Here is an 18,909-nt window from a genome sequence, read left to right as displayed (position 1 = left end):
CAATGTAGTCATACTTTTAGTAATTAAAATAAATTTAATCCTCTAATCGAACGATGACACTATCATTGGTACCACATTTACTGTCATGTGTCACCATTCGGTTGAAAAACTAACTTTATTTTATTTTATTTTAACAAAGCAAAGCAAATAGTGGAAAATAAATATATTAAATTAGAATAAATTAAAATAAAGTTAGTTCTCTAACCAAATAGTGGCACGTAACACGACACATGACACTAGTGACACGTGACATCATTCGATTAGAGGATTAAATTTATTTTAATTTATTAAAAGTATAACTAAATTGAGAGAATATGTAAATAATAGAGACCAAGTGTGTGATTATACCAAATTATTACATCACTTATTCTGTTAAATGTTAACGGCAGTTAACCCGTGGTGATCACATCTTAAAGAAATAAAAACAAAAATGACCATATCTTAATTAAATAAAAACGAGGTGACCATATCTTATGCATTTGAAATCAGTTACCAAAAGTGGACAAAACACAAACATGAGTGATCATCCGTACAGTTAACCCTAATTTTAAATAACTATTTTTTCATATACAAAAGAAAATAAAATAATTTTTAAATTAATTTAATAATTTTGGAGAGTTGTTTTAGTAGTTCCAAAGTAAAATATTAAATTAATAATAAATTGCATCATATGTCCCTAAACTATGATCCTTAAACTATGACTCTCAGTCTAAATTAGTCCTTAAACTTGTGAACATTCAAATTTCATCCCCAAATTATAAATCTCATTCTAAATTAGTCCCTAAACATTTAGATCTTTCAATTTCATCCCCAAATTCATCCAATTATGTAATCCATTTCAACCATAGTTTAACCTAAATTTTTTTTTTTCCAAACATATAATAATATAACTTGCCTAATTTTTTATTAACAAGAAATGTGATTAGTATATACGAATAATTTAGGATAAAATTGAAATGTTCAAAAAGTTTGAGGACCGATTTAGGATGAAGATCATAGCTTGGGGATGAAAATGAAATCTTCAAAAGTTTGAGAAATAATCTAGAATAATAGTCACAGTTTAAGGATGAAATTGAAATGTTTAAAAGTTTATGGACTAATTTTAAATGAGGATCATAGATTGGGGACTATGATGTAATTAACTCATTAATAATTCATAATTTGATTTAAATAAATTGAAAACCAATTTAATAAGTTATTTTAGTGTTTTTTATACATTTTAACTCAATTATTGGGTTAAAATCAGGTCAATATTTGGTTCAGATTGGGTTTGGATAAATTAAATTCGGGTTACTTTCGGTTCAAGTTATTTTTGTTTGGTTGCTTTCAGTTATGGTTGCTTTTGGTTTGGGTTACATTTTATTTGGCTAAAATTCATGTCGATTTCGGTTCGGTTCAGGTTACTTTCGATTCGAGTTACTTTTGGTTTGGCTAAAATTCGAGTCGATTTCCGTTTAGTTTGGATTACTTTCGGTTCTTAAGTCCAATTTAGATCATCATGTTTGGGACTATTTTGGGTCTCGGTTTGGATAAATCAGTTTAGATAGTCGGGTTCGGGTCAAATTTGTCCGGTCTAGAATAACCCACCGTGCAAAAGAAACACACCTACTCTCTAACCGACCAGAAGATTTAGGAAACCTAGATCCAAAGTCATATCTCAAAGTATCATCCTTCAAACATTTGCTAGAACGATTAGAAGAACCAAAAGGACCCTCGAAACCTGATTGCTTCCTGTTGTAATTACATTGATCCCTATTGAGATCTTCCATCTCTTTAGTCTTAGCTTAACCAATGAAGTTAACAAAGTCTTGCTCATGATGAGTAGCCACCTTGTTATGAATCCCAACATGTAGACCCTTTTTAAACCACAAGAATTTAGCTTCCTAGGTAGAAATCAGTTCAGTGACATACTTACCAAGACACAAAAACTCTAACTCAAATCTTGAACTATCATATCACCTTGCTTCAGATCCATAAATTTATGTTTTCGCTCTTTCATATATCAACTGCCAAGAAACTAAATCTAAAAAGCCTTTGGAAAAACTAATAAGTCGGTTGATCCCCCGAAGTAGTCATCTTAATCGAATCCCACTAACTCAAGGTGTCATCTTTCAACAACAAAATGAATGCTTTAAGTCTCCAACGCTCAGGATAGTCCATCTCATTGTAAATACACTTAGTTTCCTCAACCTCATACTCCCCAACAGATGGGGATGCTTAAGTGAGCCCTCTAAAGTACTCCGCTCTATTTCACAATATAATCGATGAAAGAGTAACAACAATATCCTCTTGCTGAACCCTAGTTGTTCTCTGAAGTAAGCATAACACTACTCGACTAATAGTAACATCCTCCAAATCACCCATAGTTATGCCTTTAGTGACAAGCGTATGCTCCATTAGATCAAAAGAATCAGACGCTCGAGTACACCTCTTAGATGTCTCGACCTTAGGAATTAGAGGATCTTTATCAATATTAATCACTCGGCCTTCACGACCCCGAGCGTTACCACCTCTAAGAAATGGTACAGAACGACATCGACCTCTATGGGTTGGCATACTATCTATTGAGTCTGAGATCTAATGTAAACAGAAGCTAAAGTTAGATATGGTATTAGAGTCTCGAATCAAAATAACTCGTATATAAATCTCATATTCAAAAACAAATAAGATTAAATCATTTAAAAACAATTTAAACTTAGAACAGATTTTAGAAAATAATTTTTAAACCCAAAACATTTTTATACATACAAAAACTGTTTTTCATAATACTATAAATTTGAAGGGTAACACACTCCAAGAGTTAAGCCTATGTTTTGGTACCACTAAATATAACCTCCTAAATCCAGCATGGACGTTACAATCGAATCATAGATATTACAATAATTTAAATGATTAGAAGTTATGAAATTTCCAAGTCTATTGATGAATGTCACATTCCAAATCAGTTTCAAATTATAACATACAGTGGCAGAGTACCGATGTAAATCCAGAGTCAAATTTGAGAGTTTACGAAAATAACACAACCAAGATTAAGTCCAAAATAAGTTTAAAATATAATACCATGGTTCTCAATATATATATATATATATATATATATATATATATAAAGAATTAACTAAAAACTCAAATATAGAGTTTGAAAACATTCGTATATAACTAGGAAAACATGCTACAAGATAATCCTCCAAGAAATGGCTAGAATCCTAAAAATATGAGAAATCTGAAAAAGACGGAAACTAAAAAGTGACTTTATATGGTTTAGTGTGTCCTTGAATTACAACGGATATCAATAATAAATCATAAATAATTCATACGTGCAATAAAATGCAAATAAAAACTAAGACAGTTGTAAACCAATTATCCATTATTATTATAACAGAAAATTCACACAAATTTACTTTCACCACAGATAAATAGGATGGGGATGTTACCCTCCAAAGAGGTACCCAAAGTAGAATACAAAAGTTAGAATGGATAAATAGTCCTCCACAGAGGATCTCAGATAGAAACAAGATGAAGATATTACTCTTCGTAGAGGATCCCAAATAAAAATATGACGAGGATATTGCCATCTGTAGAGGATCCCCAATAGATAACAGAAATGCATCAATATATATATCAAAAAATAATACAACAAGAATCAGAAACCAAACATATCGTTGGTAAACATAACAAAAATAAGAACATGCCTATAGATAAGATCATACATTATAATAGCATATAATTATTTAACATATAACACTAGTTAAGCCTTATGATTCCCACGGTCGGTAGTACTACGTCCTACGAAATGGAGACCTAAAAATAGCCTACTACTACACGAGTGTTTCATCAATATATCTAAACAGAAATAGACTATTAGTTCACTAAACAACACTCAGGCTTATCTTGATTCGAATGTTTGAATTCGAATTGAGTTGAGCAAGGATGGTTAGGACCTACCGGAGACTAATGCAGAGATACATGTTCACTATCATAACATAATATCAAAAAGTGAGTCCAATAAAACACAATTGTAACTTAAAGTAATAAATGACAAAAATGAGCGCTTTTGGATCAGATTTGGTCAAACATATTGCAAAAATGGACTTAATATGTTGAAAAACATTAAGATAGGGGTTAACGAATAACATAAACACTCAAAGTCAACGATCAATGGTCTATGACTCGGTCAATAGTTCGATTAGTGGTTCGATCAATAATTTGATCAGCGGTTTAGTAAAACCAATTTAGGACTAGTTCAAGTAGACCGGTTCAACAACTTGAACCAAACGTTGTAAAAATAACTCCCACAGGCATAGCGACAGTGTGTGTGGCGCGTGATATGATCTATGATGACTGAAATGACACCAAATTTTATAGGTTAATGATTTAAGGGATGGAGAATCACTTACCAAAGTTGTTTTTAAGAAAAGATCGATAGGGATGGAGTTTTTGAAGAAACCCGAATGTTCAACCCTTCATCGATTGTAAATGGCAGTGGCGAATGACGAACCAAGGTCACCGATCGAACAAAGACGATGAGACAAATTGAGTGGTGTCGGCGGTGAGACCCACAATGGTACAGTCGATGGTGAATCAAGACTGAATGAAAAAAATGATAAGTTGTCTGAAAAAGAAAAGAAAGAAATAGCGAGAGAAGTTTTTAGAAGATTGTGGAAATCCTAAGAACTTACCTTACCTATCGCAAGGAACTTCCCAACATTCGTACATTGATTCATCATCGCCTTGGCGAAAACTCGCAATGTTCATTCCGAAGCTGTGTATTCATATTGGGCGGATTATATCGGAGTAGGAAACTCTTGCATAAATCTGCCCATGACTCCATTGATCCGGAAGGAACTCCGCTGAGCCAAGCTCTTGCTCTATCACGTAAGGAGTAAGGAAAAAGCTTCAGTTTGAGCACATCTTCATGTACTCCTTGTTGTCTAAATGAATCGTATACTTCAAGGAAAGCACGCACATGCTGTCTAGCGTCTTCATTGGGTGTACCACCAAATTGGTATATAAAGTTCAGTATATTAAACATCACCGGTTTGAGTTTAAAATGAGTGGCTTGTATCTCAGGTGCCACTATGCCAGGATTGAGGTCATCGAGAATTGGGTTCAAATGATCTCGTATCGCTCGTGGTCTTGCAACTTAATCTCCTAAATCTCCCATGTCATTTTGCATTTGATTTGTTCTCTGGTTCTTTAAGCACACAACCTTTTTCTGAACGATTGCTTAACTTTGGGGTCGAATGGTTCCAAAGGCTTACCAGCAGATCTCAAGGTCATGCAATAATAAAACCTATAAAAGAAAATAATAAACTACGTTAGACTAAATAATTATAAAGTGACACAAAGAACTTGTTATGGCTGGAAATTTCGTCAGTTACCAATCCCCAACAATGGCGCCAAAAACTTCATCGCTTGTGAATGTATATGCTAAGGCAAGCTAATCTGTGCAAGTATACATAATCGATGCAAGTAATATAGTAGTGAGTGAGTATCGTGCCCACAGGGATTGGATTAGAAATATCTTTTCACCACAACAAGAACTAATGCCACAAATTAATCCTACTAAGTATTAAAGCTAAGAACTAATATTAAGGAGCTAAGAATAATGATTTAATGATTTTAGACAAGTGTGGTTGAGACAAAGAAAATATGCAGACAGATAAAACAAACAAATCAAGTATTCACATATTCAGACGTGTCACATAGCACTGATGCTAAACCATTGTCTCGGCAACAATTATTTTAAGCCCAGAATGAATTATTATGACTCACTAAACTGCCCAAAAGGATTACTAGGTATTCATAGACGGTTGCTATGGAAATAGCTCTCGGCGTTAAATATAGACGTTGTCTTAACCTACTCTAGCCTTTATACCTTTTAGTCGTTTGAAACTCACTCCTTATCTCTAAGGTAGACAAGTTAGAACTTCACCATCCCGGATTCATTCCTTTGCTCACGTTGATCTCTCTTAATTCTCTCGAATTCAACAATCACTTTCTAGACAAAAGATTATCTCTTGACGCTCTTACAATGCCCATACATGTTTTTCCGAAACCCATGCGATCTCGCGATGCTCTTACAGTGCTAAGGAAAAATATTTAAACTATGAGCAAAATAGTCATAAGCAAACATAATTCATCATTCATAAACATAAAATATTGTTTAGGCAAAACAAAGTTTAACACCAAGTAAAGCATTCATGGTGTTATCAAATATTAAATCGTTTAATACAACCCCAAATAAAATAAGAGTTTAAGAACAAAAGAAGAACGACTCCTAAAACCGGGGGCTCTGTCGTGACAATCCTGATCAGCACCACGCCTGCCTTGGTGATAACCCTCTCTTGAGGCCTGATCACCGCTCTGCTATCGTCTGGCTATGGAGGACACCAAGGAAGACTGGGGGGTAGACGGAGGGAAAGCACTACAGTTGCTTGCTCACGCCTAAGGTAAAGCTTTTCTTTCTTATTTCTTGCCCCTTTTCCTTTTGCGGCTACGACTGGTAATTATAAGGAGAATCTTCTAGGGCTTTGCTTGCTTTTGGAGTTTCCTTAATTACCCGTTATTAATTTCCCAAACTTAAAAAGGAAATGCGGCTGGCGATTGTCAGGATATTCAATGTTTGCTTTCACGTTAAGCAGGTCATCCAGCTTGCATGTGACATAGGTGGTTTTACCACATTTGCTTCAGTCTTCTTCAGATAAATCTTGCCTCGGCGAGATAAATCTGCTCCTCACGTTCTCATCTGCTTCATTGGCCTTTGCAACTTTTCATTGTCACGACTAAAATGTTCTTCCTCTGTAGAATTCCTGCACAAACATAACTCAAACAACCCCTTCTCCTCAACAGCAACAATTAAGCCAAATAAATTTTGCCTAGCCAAAACTTATCCACCACAACCTATATGTAACTAAATGAAACTAAAAATGCAGTGCATACTTTGTTTAGACGAGCAATAACTTAAGTGAAAATACTAGAATTTAAGTATTTTTACGGAGTTATCATCTTGCTTATGTGTATGTACCTGCTGATGAGAGATCCAAACTTGATGCAAAATTGTGATCCAGTTATGGGATCCAAGTTATTTTTCTGGGTTACAAGATAAGTGTCAAAGGATTCAAGTTATGGGATCCAGTTGCGAAGAAAATTGTGATCAGTAGAGATGTTGTTTTTGATGAACAACCCATGTTGCTGCAAAAGAAAGACACGACAGTGGTGGATTTCGAGCAGCTTCCAGTTGAGAAAACAAAAACTTCCCAACCGACTTCTGGTGGTTCCGCTAGTTGATTTGAAGGATTATAGTCTCGCCAGAGACAGGGTGAGACGAACTAATATAAAGCCTCTGAACATATTGGGTTTTGAAGACTTGGTCTCTTTTGTAGTTACTGTTAGCTGTGATGATCCAGTTACGTTTCATGATGCCATTACTAGTCAGGAAAACGACAAGTGGATGGCTGCCATGGTTGAGGAGATATAGTATTTGAATCAAAATCGTACATGGGAGTTAGTTTGCCTTCCTGAGGGTAAGAAGCCTATTGGTTGCAAATGGGTGTATAAGAAGAAACCAGTAGTAACAGAAAAAAGGGGAGAAGTTCAAGGCTCGTTTGGTAGCAAAGGGCTTTTCACAGTAGAAAGTAGTTGATTATAATGAAATTTTTCTCCTGTGGTCAGGCACACTTCAATCAGAGCAGTACTTGTATTGGTGGCTAGTTGTGATTTGCATTTAGAGCAGATGGATGTTAAAACTGCTTTTTTGCATGGTGATTTAGAGGAACAGATCTACATGCAGCAGCCTAAAGGTTTCACTCAACCTGGAAACAAGCATTTAGTTTGCAAATTGAAGAAATCTTTGTACGGGTTGAAACAGTCTCCGAGACAATGGTACAAACGGTTTGACTCCTATATGATCAAGATTGGCTATAAACGATGTGAGTATGATTATTATGTCTATGTTAAGAGCCTTGATGATGGTTCTTTTATTTTTCTATTACTGTATGTTGATAATATGTTAATTGTTGCGAAGAACATGGATGATGTTATTGGTTTGAAAACTTTATTGAGTCAAGAATTTGATATGAAAGATTTAGGTGTTGCAAAGAAAATTATTGGAATGTAAATTTACAGGAATAGAGACTGAAGGAAACTGTGGCTATCTTAACGGTGATATGTTGAGAAAATGCTAGAAAGGTTTGCGATGAGCAAAACCTGTTAGCACTCCATTGGCGAATCACTTTAAGCTTTCATCAGAACAGTGCAATGGTATGTACTCGTCTTGATTTGTATTCTAATGTTGTTGGCTGCTTGATGTATGCAATGGTATGTACTCGTCCTGATTTAGCTCATGCTGTCAGTCAAGTTTGTAAGTTTATGTCTAAACCTGGTAAGCAACATTGGGAAGTAGTCAAGTGGATCTTTAGGTACTTAAAGGGTACTGTGGGACATGGAATTGTTTTTGGTAGTCAGCGGGATAATCCTTTGGTTGTAGGATATGTGGATTCAGACTATGTGGGTGATTTGGATAATAAAAGATCTACGACAGGGTATGTCTTTACTCTTGGTAGATGGCCTATTTGTTGGAAGTCTACTGTTCAATCTGTTGTGGCATTATCTACAACTGAAGCTGAATACATGAAAGCGGCTATAGCTGTAAAAGAAGCTTTATGGCTTACTGGTTTAGTGAAGGAGTTGGGTGTTCAGCAAGGTGGAGTTCAGTTGCTTTGTGACAATCAAAGTACTATTCACTTGGCTAAGAATCAGGTATATCGTGCTAGAACTATGCATATTGATGTAAGGTTTCACAAATCAGAGAGTTGATTGCATCTGGAGAGATTTTGTTTCAGAAGGTACATACTGATGAGAATGTCGTTGATATGTTGACCAAGTCAGTTACGACAGACAAGTTCATGCATTGCTTGGACTTGTTGAGTGTTTCGAGTTGTTAAAGAAGTAAGGTAACCTTACCCACATTGAATGTTTCCTAAGGGGTAAGCTATTTGCCAAGGTGGAGATTTGTTAGGTATGGCTCATAAATATACCGGTAAAGAGGACAAATGATGGAGCGGAGCGAACATCAACTGTCCTTACAAAGAAAGTCTCGTAGTGGGGGTTACGATTATGTGTGTGCCCCCGCAATACGGTACAAGGTTATTTTTGTAAATATGTACCATGGTTTATTTATTATAAAGGAGATGTAACCAAAGCCTATGATCTATTGAATGAAAAATCTAGCGCCGCCCAGAGCACTGAGGACGTAAGCACATTATTGAACCTCGTTAAAATTCTTGTGTTCTTTTCGTTTTCTTTACCCGATTATTCAACAATAATGGGATCTACAAGTTGGTACCTCATATTGTTTTGGCTAATAATGTTGATGTCTCTATGTCTAATGTATTAGGATGTTCTAAATATGTGACACAAAAGTCTTGAACACTCTTTGTAGTAAGGTGAGAATTCGATCAAGTCGAATAAAAAAAAGTTGAGTTATTCGAGTAGACAAGTTGTACTCTATGACTCAAATTTTATTTAAATTTTTTTTTGAGTTGAGTCGAGTTATTGGAGTTTCTATACAAATTTAATTACAATTATTTATAATATTAGGATACATATTAGTTCAACTTTATCTACTTTCTCTAACCATATTATATATATATATTTCTTCAAATTCTTTTTATATTGTAATGTTATTTAATAAATCAAATACAATGTAAAATTATGTAATATATTTATAATATTATTTTTCAAAGAATATAATTTGAGGATAAAGTATTTATGATAGTTGAGTCAAGAAATTTATGGAAATAAAGAATTTGTAAGAAATTATAGTCAAAACATCAAATCGAATAAAATACAAAGTTAAGACATTTTAATGAAAAAAATTGTATTAAAAATATGAATAAGAGTTCATAAGTATTTTGTAGCTGAAGAGGAACTTGTGGTTTAAATAGATTAAAATGAACTTAAAATGAAGGATGAACGGAAGAAATGAAATAATTAATATTGTTTTTTTTATTAATTTAGTCAATAACGTTCATGTTTGTTCTATTTAAAACAAAATAATAGATTTAATATAAAAATAAGTGTCTAAATTATATCCTTTGTTCACTTTAAGTGCATGAAGTAATTTTCGCTCAAAGTAAGACTTTATGTTTTCGATGTTACCATTTTAAGCGTTTATGTCGTAACGGCCGTTAAAAAAATATTATTATTTTAAAATATCATAAAAACCCTTTAAAATTTCTAAACTCCAAAAACTTGCCGACCTCCTTTTGTCGATCGGCTCCATCACAGCCATCGCCGCCCTTAAATCCCTAATGCTGCAAACACCCAAATGCAACATGTTTTGGTGGCTTAAATGCAACAAATACACCTTACCGGGTCGACCCCCCAAAAGTTGAATGACACACTGTCGCCTGCGTTAATGCTTCTTGGAGACACAAACCCAAATGTAAGAAGTTTTGGTCCTTAAATGCAGCAATGAGCCACCCACCTCAAACGCAAGAAGCCAACCAAGCTTCAACCAGCGACCACTTGAATTAGAATTAAGATTTTGGGGATTTGAGTATCATAGAGTTTAGAGACTTGGAGTTTAAGATTTGAGATGACGACAAAGGTAATGATCGGTCAGAAAATGGACCACGACAAATAGATGATAAAAAATGACCGATGATAACAGTAAAGGAAATTGAAATTAAGAATTTTAGGAATTTTAATTTTTCTTTTTATATTTTTGAGGAATTTTGAGTTTTCTTTTAAATAATAAACATTTTGATATTTTTAATATATATACATATATATTAAAATTTTATAAACATGATAGTGTTATATGATGAATTCTTTTGACTACCTCTATGACATAGACACTTAAAATAGTAACATCAAAATCATTAGACATTTACTTTGAACAAAAATACATTATACACTTAAAATGACATAGTATAATTTAGATACCTATTTTTCATTAAATATTATTATTATTATTATAATATTAGTTTCCATGTTTTTCTCTTGATCATGTGCAATCATATGAATTGATCAATAAATAATCTTGTGCACTTTGTACTACCAGTAGGAACCAGAAGTGGGACAGCTCAATTATAAGATTTTTGTTGGAGCAGACTATCCAAAATGTCACATGAAAATACATTGTCATATAAAAAAGTATTTCATTACCGGATCAAACATCAGATGTCCTATAAAGGACAGGGACCTTAAAACATTACCCCTTCTTCCTCGCATTCATCCCACATTTTTCTAACTAAATTTCCCCCCCAAATCAATGGAAAAAGCAAAAAACACATTAGAAAAACCAAATCTGCATATATAGACACACCTTGTTTTGACCCCAAAATTTCTCCACCACTACAATTACTTAATGAATCTCCAGCTGCAAAAATACACAAACAAGCTTCATGTCAGGGAACCGATCGATAAACGTAGACGAGCAATGAACTCCTTCATTCCATGTATAAACGAATATTGACCTGTTCGGAGACCGAGCTCTCAACAAGGTAGCCCTTTGGATGATTCTCTATGCACTTGAACAGGTACTTGAAGGTCTCTATCTCGCAAGGGAGTGTGAGTCCCCCGTTGTGATCGTACCCGAATTCCTCCTCGGCTTTTTGTAGCAAAATCTTAAAGACGGGATGTGTAAGGTAGCCCGTTGGGATGATAAACCTCCGAAGCTCCACACCGACGTAAACCGCCAAAAATCCCTTCGGGACATCGGGTGGTGGTTCGGGACTGGCACAACTTTCATCGTCAGAATCACAATACATAACGTTTGTTAGCCTTTTGTTTAAGGGTCTTGGGACACTCCCAGGACAGTCTCCAGAGCGGTGAGTACTTGGCCTTGAGCCTAATGTGGCAGCTTGCCATTTTTGAATGATTTCCTTTAGTCTAACAATCTGCCGGATCCCAGTCACCTTGCTGCCGCAGCCTCGGTCATCCATTGTTGAATTCACTGCAATATTTAAAAGAACCTTAGAATTGAATTTGTAGGTTTTGGATCATCTTCCACTACATTTCCATAAATTGTTCAAGATTAAATCAAATAAATCACCACGTTTATAAGAAAATTTGGATTTAAAACTGCATTGTTTACTTCAAATAGATCAAACCGACATATATTTACATTATAAAAATGAAGCTAATAAATTACACTTCCAATTACTGTCATGACAGAAATTAAGCCAAGAAATCACTTTCATAATATTGTTTTCACAAATACAAATGGAAATCCGTATCCAAAAAGGAAAAATGTTAGATTTTAAGCATATTGAATCTAGATCTGCAAGACTAGAGGTAGCCAAATTCTCAAAAGCTTAAGCTTTAATGACCATATCTAACAATGAAAAACGCAGATAATTGAACTTTTTTATTTTCAATTGCAGATTTAAAAACAAATCCTCCCAAGAAAAGTCCAATCCAAATTCCATTATATCGGACCAACAACTGAAACATCGTCAACAATGAAACATCAGGACAAAACTGTCTCTTTCACTTAAATTCTAAATCCAAAAACAAAGTCTTTATGAAAGACAGAAGCATGGAAAAATAAAGAAGAAACTTGGTACCTGAATATGTGGGGGGAGGATTTAGCAGAGAACCCGAAGAAGGGCCATTGCCAAAGGCCTTGGGGGAAGTTTGGGAATGGTAAAAAATGTGGGAGGAAACAAAAAGAAACTAAATACGCCTTAGGGGAATTATAAAAGGAAAAAGAAATGAGTTTTTTTTTCTTATTTTAATAATTACAAGTAAATTTGCTGTTTGATCGAATAATGATTGTGGCTGTCACGCCAAAATTTTCTTTGGATAAAGCGACTGTATAGGACTAGGAGGTTGGATTTTTCCCCCCGTTTTACTTCTCTATTTGCCCTTTGCTTGCCGCTGCTAAACGGAAACTGTTTCCTTTTAAAGATTAATTCACATGATTAATATAAAAAAGTGTATACTATTAGAAAAATATCCGTTAAGTGATATAGATTTTCTCTGTGATTCTGTCATATTTAGAATTTTTAAAATACTTTTAAATAATATTTTATTTAAAAAAAATTAAAAAATATAAATGTGACACATGTCACTTAATATTTTTTAACGATAGACACCTAAAAGTGTAACGAGAAAATTTGAAACATATATTTTTAACGAAAAATACTTTAGACACCAAAAATTAATTTTGATTATAGTTTAAGCACTTATTTTTGCATGAAGTCTAATTTAAAAGTTTTTCAAAAAATAGTATATGTTAAGATCTTTGTTATATAATAATATTGGATAAATTACAGATTTAATAATTGAACTTTCATACGATTCTTGTTTTACTCACCGTTCTTTCAAAATTTTCAACTTTTTCACTCAACTTTATAAATTGAGTTTTTTGGTCACTCTGTCGTTAAACTTCTCACGTCGTTATGACTAAGCTTAGATAAATAAACTTTTAATCTTTAAAAACTTAAAAGAAATGGAGGTTATATCAGGTCAAAAAACTATTAATTCTAAATATAATTTAAAATAATAATAATAATAATAATTGAAATATTTAAAATACCTAAAAACTTAACCCCAATCCCATCCCGCGGTTTCATCCGACCATCGAAATTTCTGTGACGTCGATTTCTTTCCGTCTCCAACGTCGATGTTTTTGACTTTCAATGAACTTCAATGAAGTTCCATTGTCTCAGCTCCAGCTCTTCACCTTCTTTAACCCATTTCCCCCAAATCTCTTCTTCGTTTTCCTCCTTGTAGTTGGCTTTTGGGTGTTTGGACTCTTCCATGGAGTTTTTTTTGACAAATTTACAAAGAAAATTCCCTTACTTTGATGCCAAAAAAATGCCCAAAACCATACCACACTACAATTCCATTATCCTTCACTACCCATTTCCTTTGTATGATCTTAATATCGCTTGCTTCCAAAAGAAAAAGGAAGAAATCTAAAGGAACAAGACCAAAATTACCTTTCGATGAAACAACGATCAATCAGAACATCATTTTCTTGAGTTTTCCCGGTAAACAAACAAGAAAATTACAACATTTTTCAAGCTGTGAAAGACTAAAGCAACATAAAATCAAACATTTGGTATTGATAAAAAAAATCAAAATATGTTTTGGGTTATTTGATTCAAACAATTCCTTTTACGTACAAACCAAAACTGAAGATTAAAGCACGACGAAAGAAAATCAATATCTTCTTTGGCATGGGAAGTACCACGAGACCAAGTGAAGTCGGGCCTTGGAACCCCATATCCCGGAGAGACATGTCCCATAAAAGTTATTGGAAGTCCTTACTTGGTTTAGTGGAGGTGCAACCCATACGATCTGAAGAGAATAAAGTAGCATTAAAGTCTCCTAGAATGATCCAAGGAGATGAAATGGAGCTGGCAATATAGCCAAGACCCGACCACAGGGATTTCCTCTTGGCGGCATTAGGACTTCCATAAACAAAAGTCGCAAAGAAAGTGACATTATTAGAGTAGAAAATCTGGAAGTGAATGAACTGAATGTGGTTGCGGATTACAGTAACTTGAACAGAGTTGTTCCAACATAACCAAAATCCTCCCGAAAAACCAACCGCTTCAATTCTGTGAGAACGGTGAAATCCGAGGGAAGAAATTATAGCATCAGCCTTCGAACCACTAACACGCTCGCAAAAATTGTTTAGCAGCGGGGAGGAATCTGGGGTTGCCACATCCTTGAACATTCCAAACAAAGAATTTTAGATTCATAATGATAGGAAAAAAATGGAGTGACATCGTGCTATTCAAGCATGGCAACCGGATGATTTGCCTCAGCAATTACGTATGTCACTGCATGGGAGTGGACAGCTATCTTACTCGGGTCATTGGACACATGTAAAATACCAAATGGCAAGGACTGGTTACGAGCAGCATCCGGGGTATCACCCAAGGGAAGATACGTAAGCTTCTTCCAAAGTGGCTGTTGCACGACGAAGATAAATATTAGGGTCAGAATTCTCTTAGATGGAGACAGTCGAGTGTTTTGTCAGATCGAGGACAGCAAAGATTTTGCGAGAGGGAGCAGAATAAGTTTCCACATCTTCACGATTTGAATTGGCCAGCGGAGTGAGCGTTCCACGGGATGAAGAGGGGTGAAAACTACGAGTGATAACTGGCTTGCAAAGGGAAACAGACCCCATGGCAGTAAGAGGCTTAGCGCAGAATTGAACGGGGTTTTTACTCTTGGTAAGCACCTTAGGTTTCGGTGCAGGAGCTGGAGAGGGTGTTGGGGGATAGTAGTCGGGGTGGTTTGATGTGGGGGTTCAGCAACTTCTGAGGGCTCCTCAAAATTAGGGTTAAACCAGGAAGCATGAGCAAACGAGGCGTTGGGATAAGGCACAGAGGTTAAACAAACCTTTGGAGGCTTCCTCGCTCGGCGTTCAACTAACATCCACGGGCCATAAGTGTAGACACACTTTTCTGTCCATTTGAAATGTTTACATTGTATAGCATACGTATATATATTATGTATATATTATTATTATTATTATTTTTATTAACTAATATTTTTTTTATTTGTTTTGTTAGGTACAGCCCAAACAGCCCGAAGCCCATTACAAATTGTTGACCCATTACACACCAAACCCAACAGCAGCCCAGATCCAAATGCAAATGGAGCCCCAATGACCCGAATTAACTCGAGTAGGGTTTTTCCCTAGCATCAACAGCCGCTTCAATCCCAACCCTTGGATCTGGACTCATCCAACGGTCCCGTCAGAGAATAGGGTTTTAAAACCTAATGCTCCCCACTCCAACGCCGCATGCTTGGACCACGATCCGACTCCGTTCCAGCCACATTCAAACCTCCCCGGAATCCTCGACACCAACACCAAGTCAGAAACAAACCGAAAGAATTTTAGTCTACGTAGGATTCTAAATAAACCGAAAAAATGAGTATTTGAGTCTAAATGGGACTCTAAATACACCTAAAAATAGGGGGTTCCTAAAGTTATAAATTGATGTAAATCTAAGTTAGAAAAAAATCACAAGAAAAATCGGAGAGAAATACACAAATCGAAGCACTTATAACGTCTCGAAAAGAAATAAGAGGGTCAAGTTCTTACCTTTCTCGGTTTTAATACTTGCATGTAGGTTGTTTGATTTTTTTTCTTTGCTTTTGATTCGAAAAACCCAAGAAGGGAAGGTTTAAGCTGATGAATGGGGGAGGGTTTCGAGAACTTTCTTCTCAGATCTAGCCCTCCCCGAGGCGATTTTGTAAAAACCAAGTTGGTTTTTTGAAAAGAGGGAGTAAAGAGCTTTCGAAAAAAAATTTAATCTTTTTTTTGGACCACCATCGATGAACGGCGGCCGGCGAGGCAACGGTCAGCCGGATTCTGGGTTTGGTTGAGTGTTCTTCATTTTCACGAAGAACACAATGAACAAATGAGAGGATTTTGGGGGTTTCGACTTGATCCATTTGAGAGGGGGGAGGAAAAATGATTTTTGTTTTTGAGCTTTGGGTTTTATACTGGACCCATCAACTCGATGGCCCGAAGAGGGTTAATTACAGTCGTAGTCTCTCGTTTGTTTTTAAAGTTCATTTTACTCCCTAAATTCAATTTTAACCCCGATTTTCTTTTTAAATTTACCACCTACTTTATTTTTCTTTTAATTTAGTCATTTTTTACTTTAATTTACGTTTTAATTGTTTTTTCACTTTTATTTTTTTATTATTTTGTTTCTTTTTTTCTTTAAATTTTTTAATTCTATTCTATTTTATTTCTTTCCTTCTTTTAATTATTTTTAATTTTATTTCTTTTAATTCTTTTAATTTTTTTTTATTTTATCTTTATTTTATTTGTTTTTTTAATTTTATCTCATTTTCTTATTTCTTCTTCTTTTAATTGCTTTTAAATTTAATTTAATTTATTTCTTTTTTCTTCTTCTTGAATTGTTTTTTATTTTTTATTTTATTTTTTAATTTTAGCTAACTTTTTGGTTTCTTTTTATTTATTTCATTTTTAATTTAGTTTAGTTTTTTTTACAATTTTCAATTTAATTAATTTCTTTTGTGGTATATATTTGTTTGATTATATATCTATTATTTTTATTTATTTTCTTTTTTCATTTTTGTGACTTTATTAATATTTAATTTCACAATTAATATTTTTCTAACCTTTAATTCAATGGACCTTTTTATTTGCTGTGTATTTTTAATAGGCATTGTTTTTGTTTTTATTTATTTTAATTCCTCAGCATGCATATATTTTTTACTTTAAGCATCATAATTTAACCTTTATTTTTTGTTTCCTTTTTTATTCTGCATTTTACTTTATCTAACATTTTTTTGACTATTTAAGGGCATGCTTTTAAATCCATTAAATGTAAGTAATTTGGATCAAATTTTACTTTTTAACTTAACTTGCAATTTTCTCAATTAAGACAACTGGAAATTAGATTAGTACCGAAGAGCAGTTCAAGGATGCTAATCCTTCCTTGACTGTAACCGACTCTCAAATCCGACATATCTTTGGTAAGATGCAGTTTAGGTAAGAAATCGAGGTATCCGATCAACCCATTTTTGTTCTTAAAAGAAATGATCGGTGACGACTATAACCCATTTATTTAAGTCGAAGCCCAATTTCGGGCCCACCTGAAAGACGGTTGCGACAGCTTGGCGACTCTGATGGGACAAGTAAGTGAGTCAGGGCGAGGTTAATTTCCAGTTGTCTTCTTAAGTGAAAAATGTAAGTTTAAATTTTAAGTTATTTTTTCTATCCTTATTACTTACCTTCTATTATCTTTTCAAATAAATAGTTGTACTGACGTTTTCTTTATATGGTTTCAGCTTATTAATTTTTTTTTCAATCTAAGGCTCTATACCCGAGCTCTGAACCCTTTTTTAAGTATGGGTGAAAGCGACACTTTCGTGAGAATTTATTCTCCGTATGGGCCTAGAAAGTAACATTCGGGATTCATATACCTTATGTCTTCATGTGAATTTATTCTCCGTATGGGCATAAGTGAATGTATCCTCTCGAGTTTAACTTAGTCCACATAAGCTTGTAATAGGTTTAGGATTAAGGGTTCGGCAAGCCCAAGGGGGCACCGGCAAGGAGAACTCGGGTACCTTTTTTAGAACCTAAACCGGGAGACTACATGGAATTAGAGCCTACCCTAAAACTCCATTTCAAAACCTAGGAAGTTTTCACCTTAATCATGCAATTTGTTATTTTTATTTTTTACTTTCGTCATTATTATTTTTTATCTTACTAACTAATTTTCCTTTCATGTTTGTCTTTTTATCATTTGCATCATAAAAAGAGGTTATTGATCCATAAAAAAAGGTGTTGGTTACACACAAATAATCTGCATTAATGGACAAAGGGGTTGTAATGTAAGAGGTGAAAAACACCGAGGTACGACTATGGTCTGAAAAGACTCAAAAAGAAAAGGGAGACAGTCTGTAAGGAAACTATATGTCAGAATTGGTTAACTATGCTTCTGTCAGCCTAAATAAGAATGATGTGCAAGAGCTACGGAGCATTTGGGACAGCTGGAAGAGCAACCAGAAGCGGAATTTCAGCCAACGATATGGTGATATCGCACTCCTACGCTATGTCAAGATAGATGAACCCTTAATCAGAGCCTTGGTATAATTATGGAATCCAGGGTACAACTGTTTCACTTTTAACTAGGAGGACATGGTGCCCACAATCGAAGAGTATACCACATTGCTGCATTGTAAGGGAATCAGAATGGATCGAGTCTGCATCAAGCACACCAAAAGTCAGCCTTTTAAGAATGGATTGGAAAAAGTTACGGGAGATAGATGAGAAATAGGTAACTGACCGGATTCAACACAAAGGTAGCAGGGAAGGAATTCATTAGACCGACATCAAGCAACTGATGAAGAATCACCCCGATGAATGGAAAGTGATAAACCTTTTCACGCTGG

General features: G+C 34.7%; 1 protein-coding gene across 1 annotated transcript; it reads right to left on the bottom strand.

The window, feature by feature from the left end:
* Positions 1–11,250: 11,250 nt before the first annotated feature.
* Positions 11,251–12,654, bottom strand: LOC120159271 (protein SMALL AUXIN UP-REGULATED RNA 10-like). The gene is made up of 3 exons (XM_039169904.1): positions 12,573–12,654; positions 11,481–11,959; positions 11,251–11,383 (listed from the first exon to the last, which is right to left on the bottom strand). Exons 2-3 carry the CDS (start codon positions 11,946–11,948, stop codon positions 11,369–11,371), a joined length of 483 nt encoding a protein of 160 aa, XP_039025835.1. The 5' UTR covers positions 11,949–11,959; positions 12,573–12,654; the 3' UTR covers positions 11,251–11,368.
* Positions 12,655–18,909: the final 6,255 nt, after the last annotated feature.

This window comes from Hibiscus syriacus, unplaced genomic scaffold, assembly GCF_006381635.1.
Source record: "Hibiscus syriacus cultivar Baekdansim isolate YM2019G1 unplaced genomic scaffold, ASM638163v2 tig00111356_pilon, whole genome shotgun sequence".
NCBI classification, from domain to species: domain Eukaryota; kingdom Viridiplantae; phylum Streptophyta; class Magnoliopsida; order Malvales; family Malvaceae; genus Hibiscus; species Hibiscus syriacus.
Note: the sequence above shows the minus strand (reverse complement) of the source record. Positions and strands in the feature narration are given on the sequence as shown.

Excerpts from the sequence above, each read along its gene's own strand:
- LOC120159271 (XM_039169904.1), bottom strand. The coding sequence starts at position 11,948 with ATGGATGACCGAGGCTGCGGCAGCAAGGTGACTGGGATCCGGCAGATT.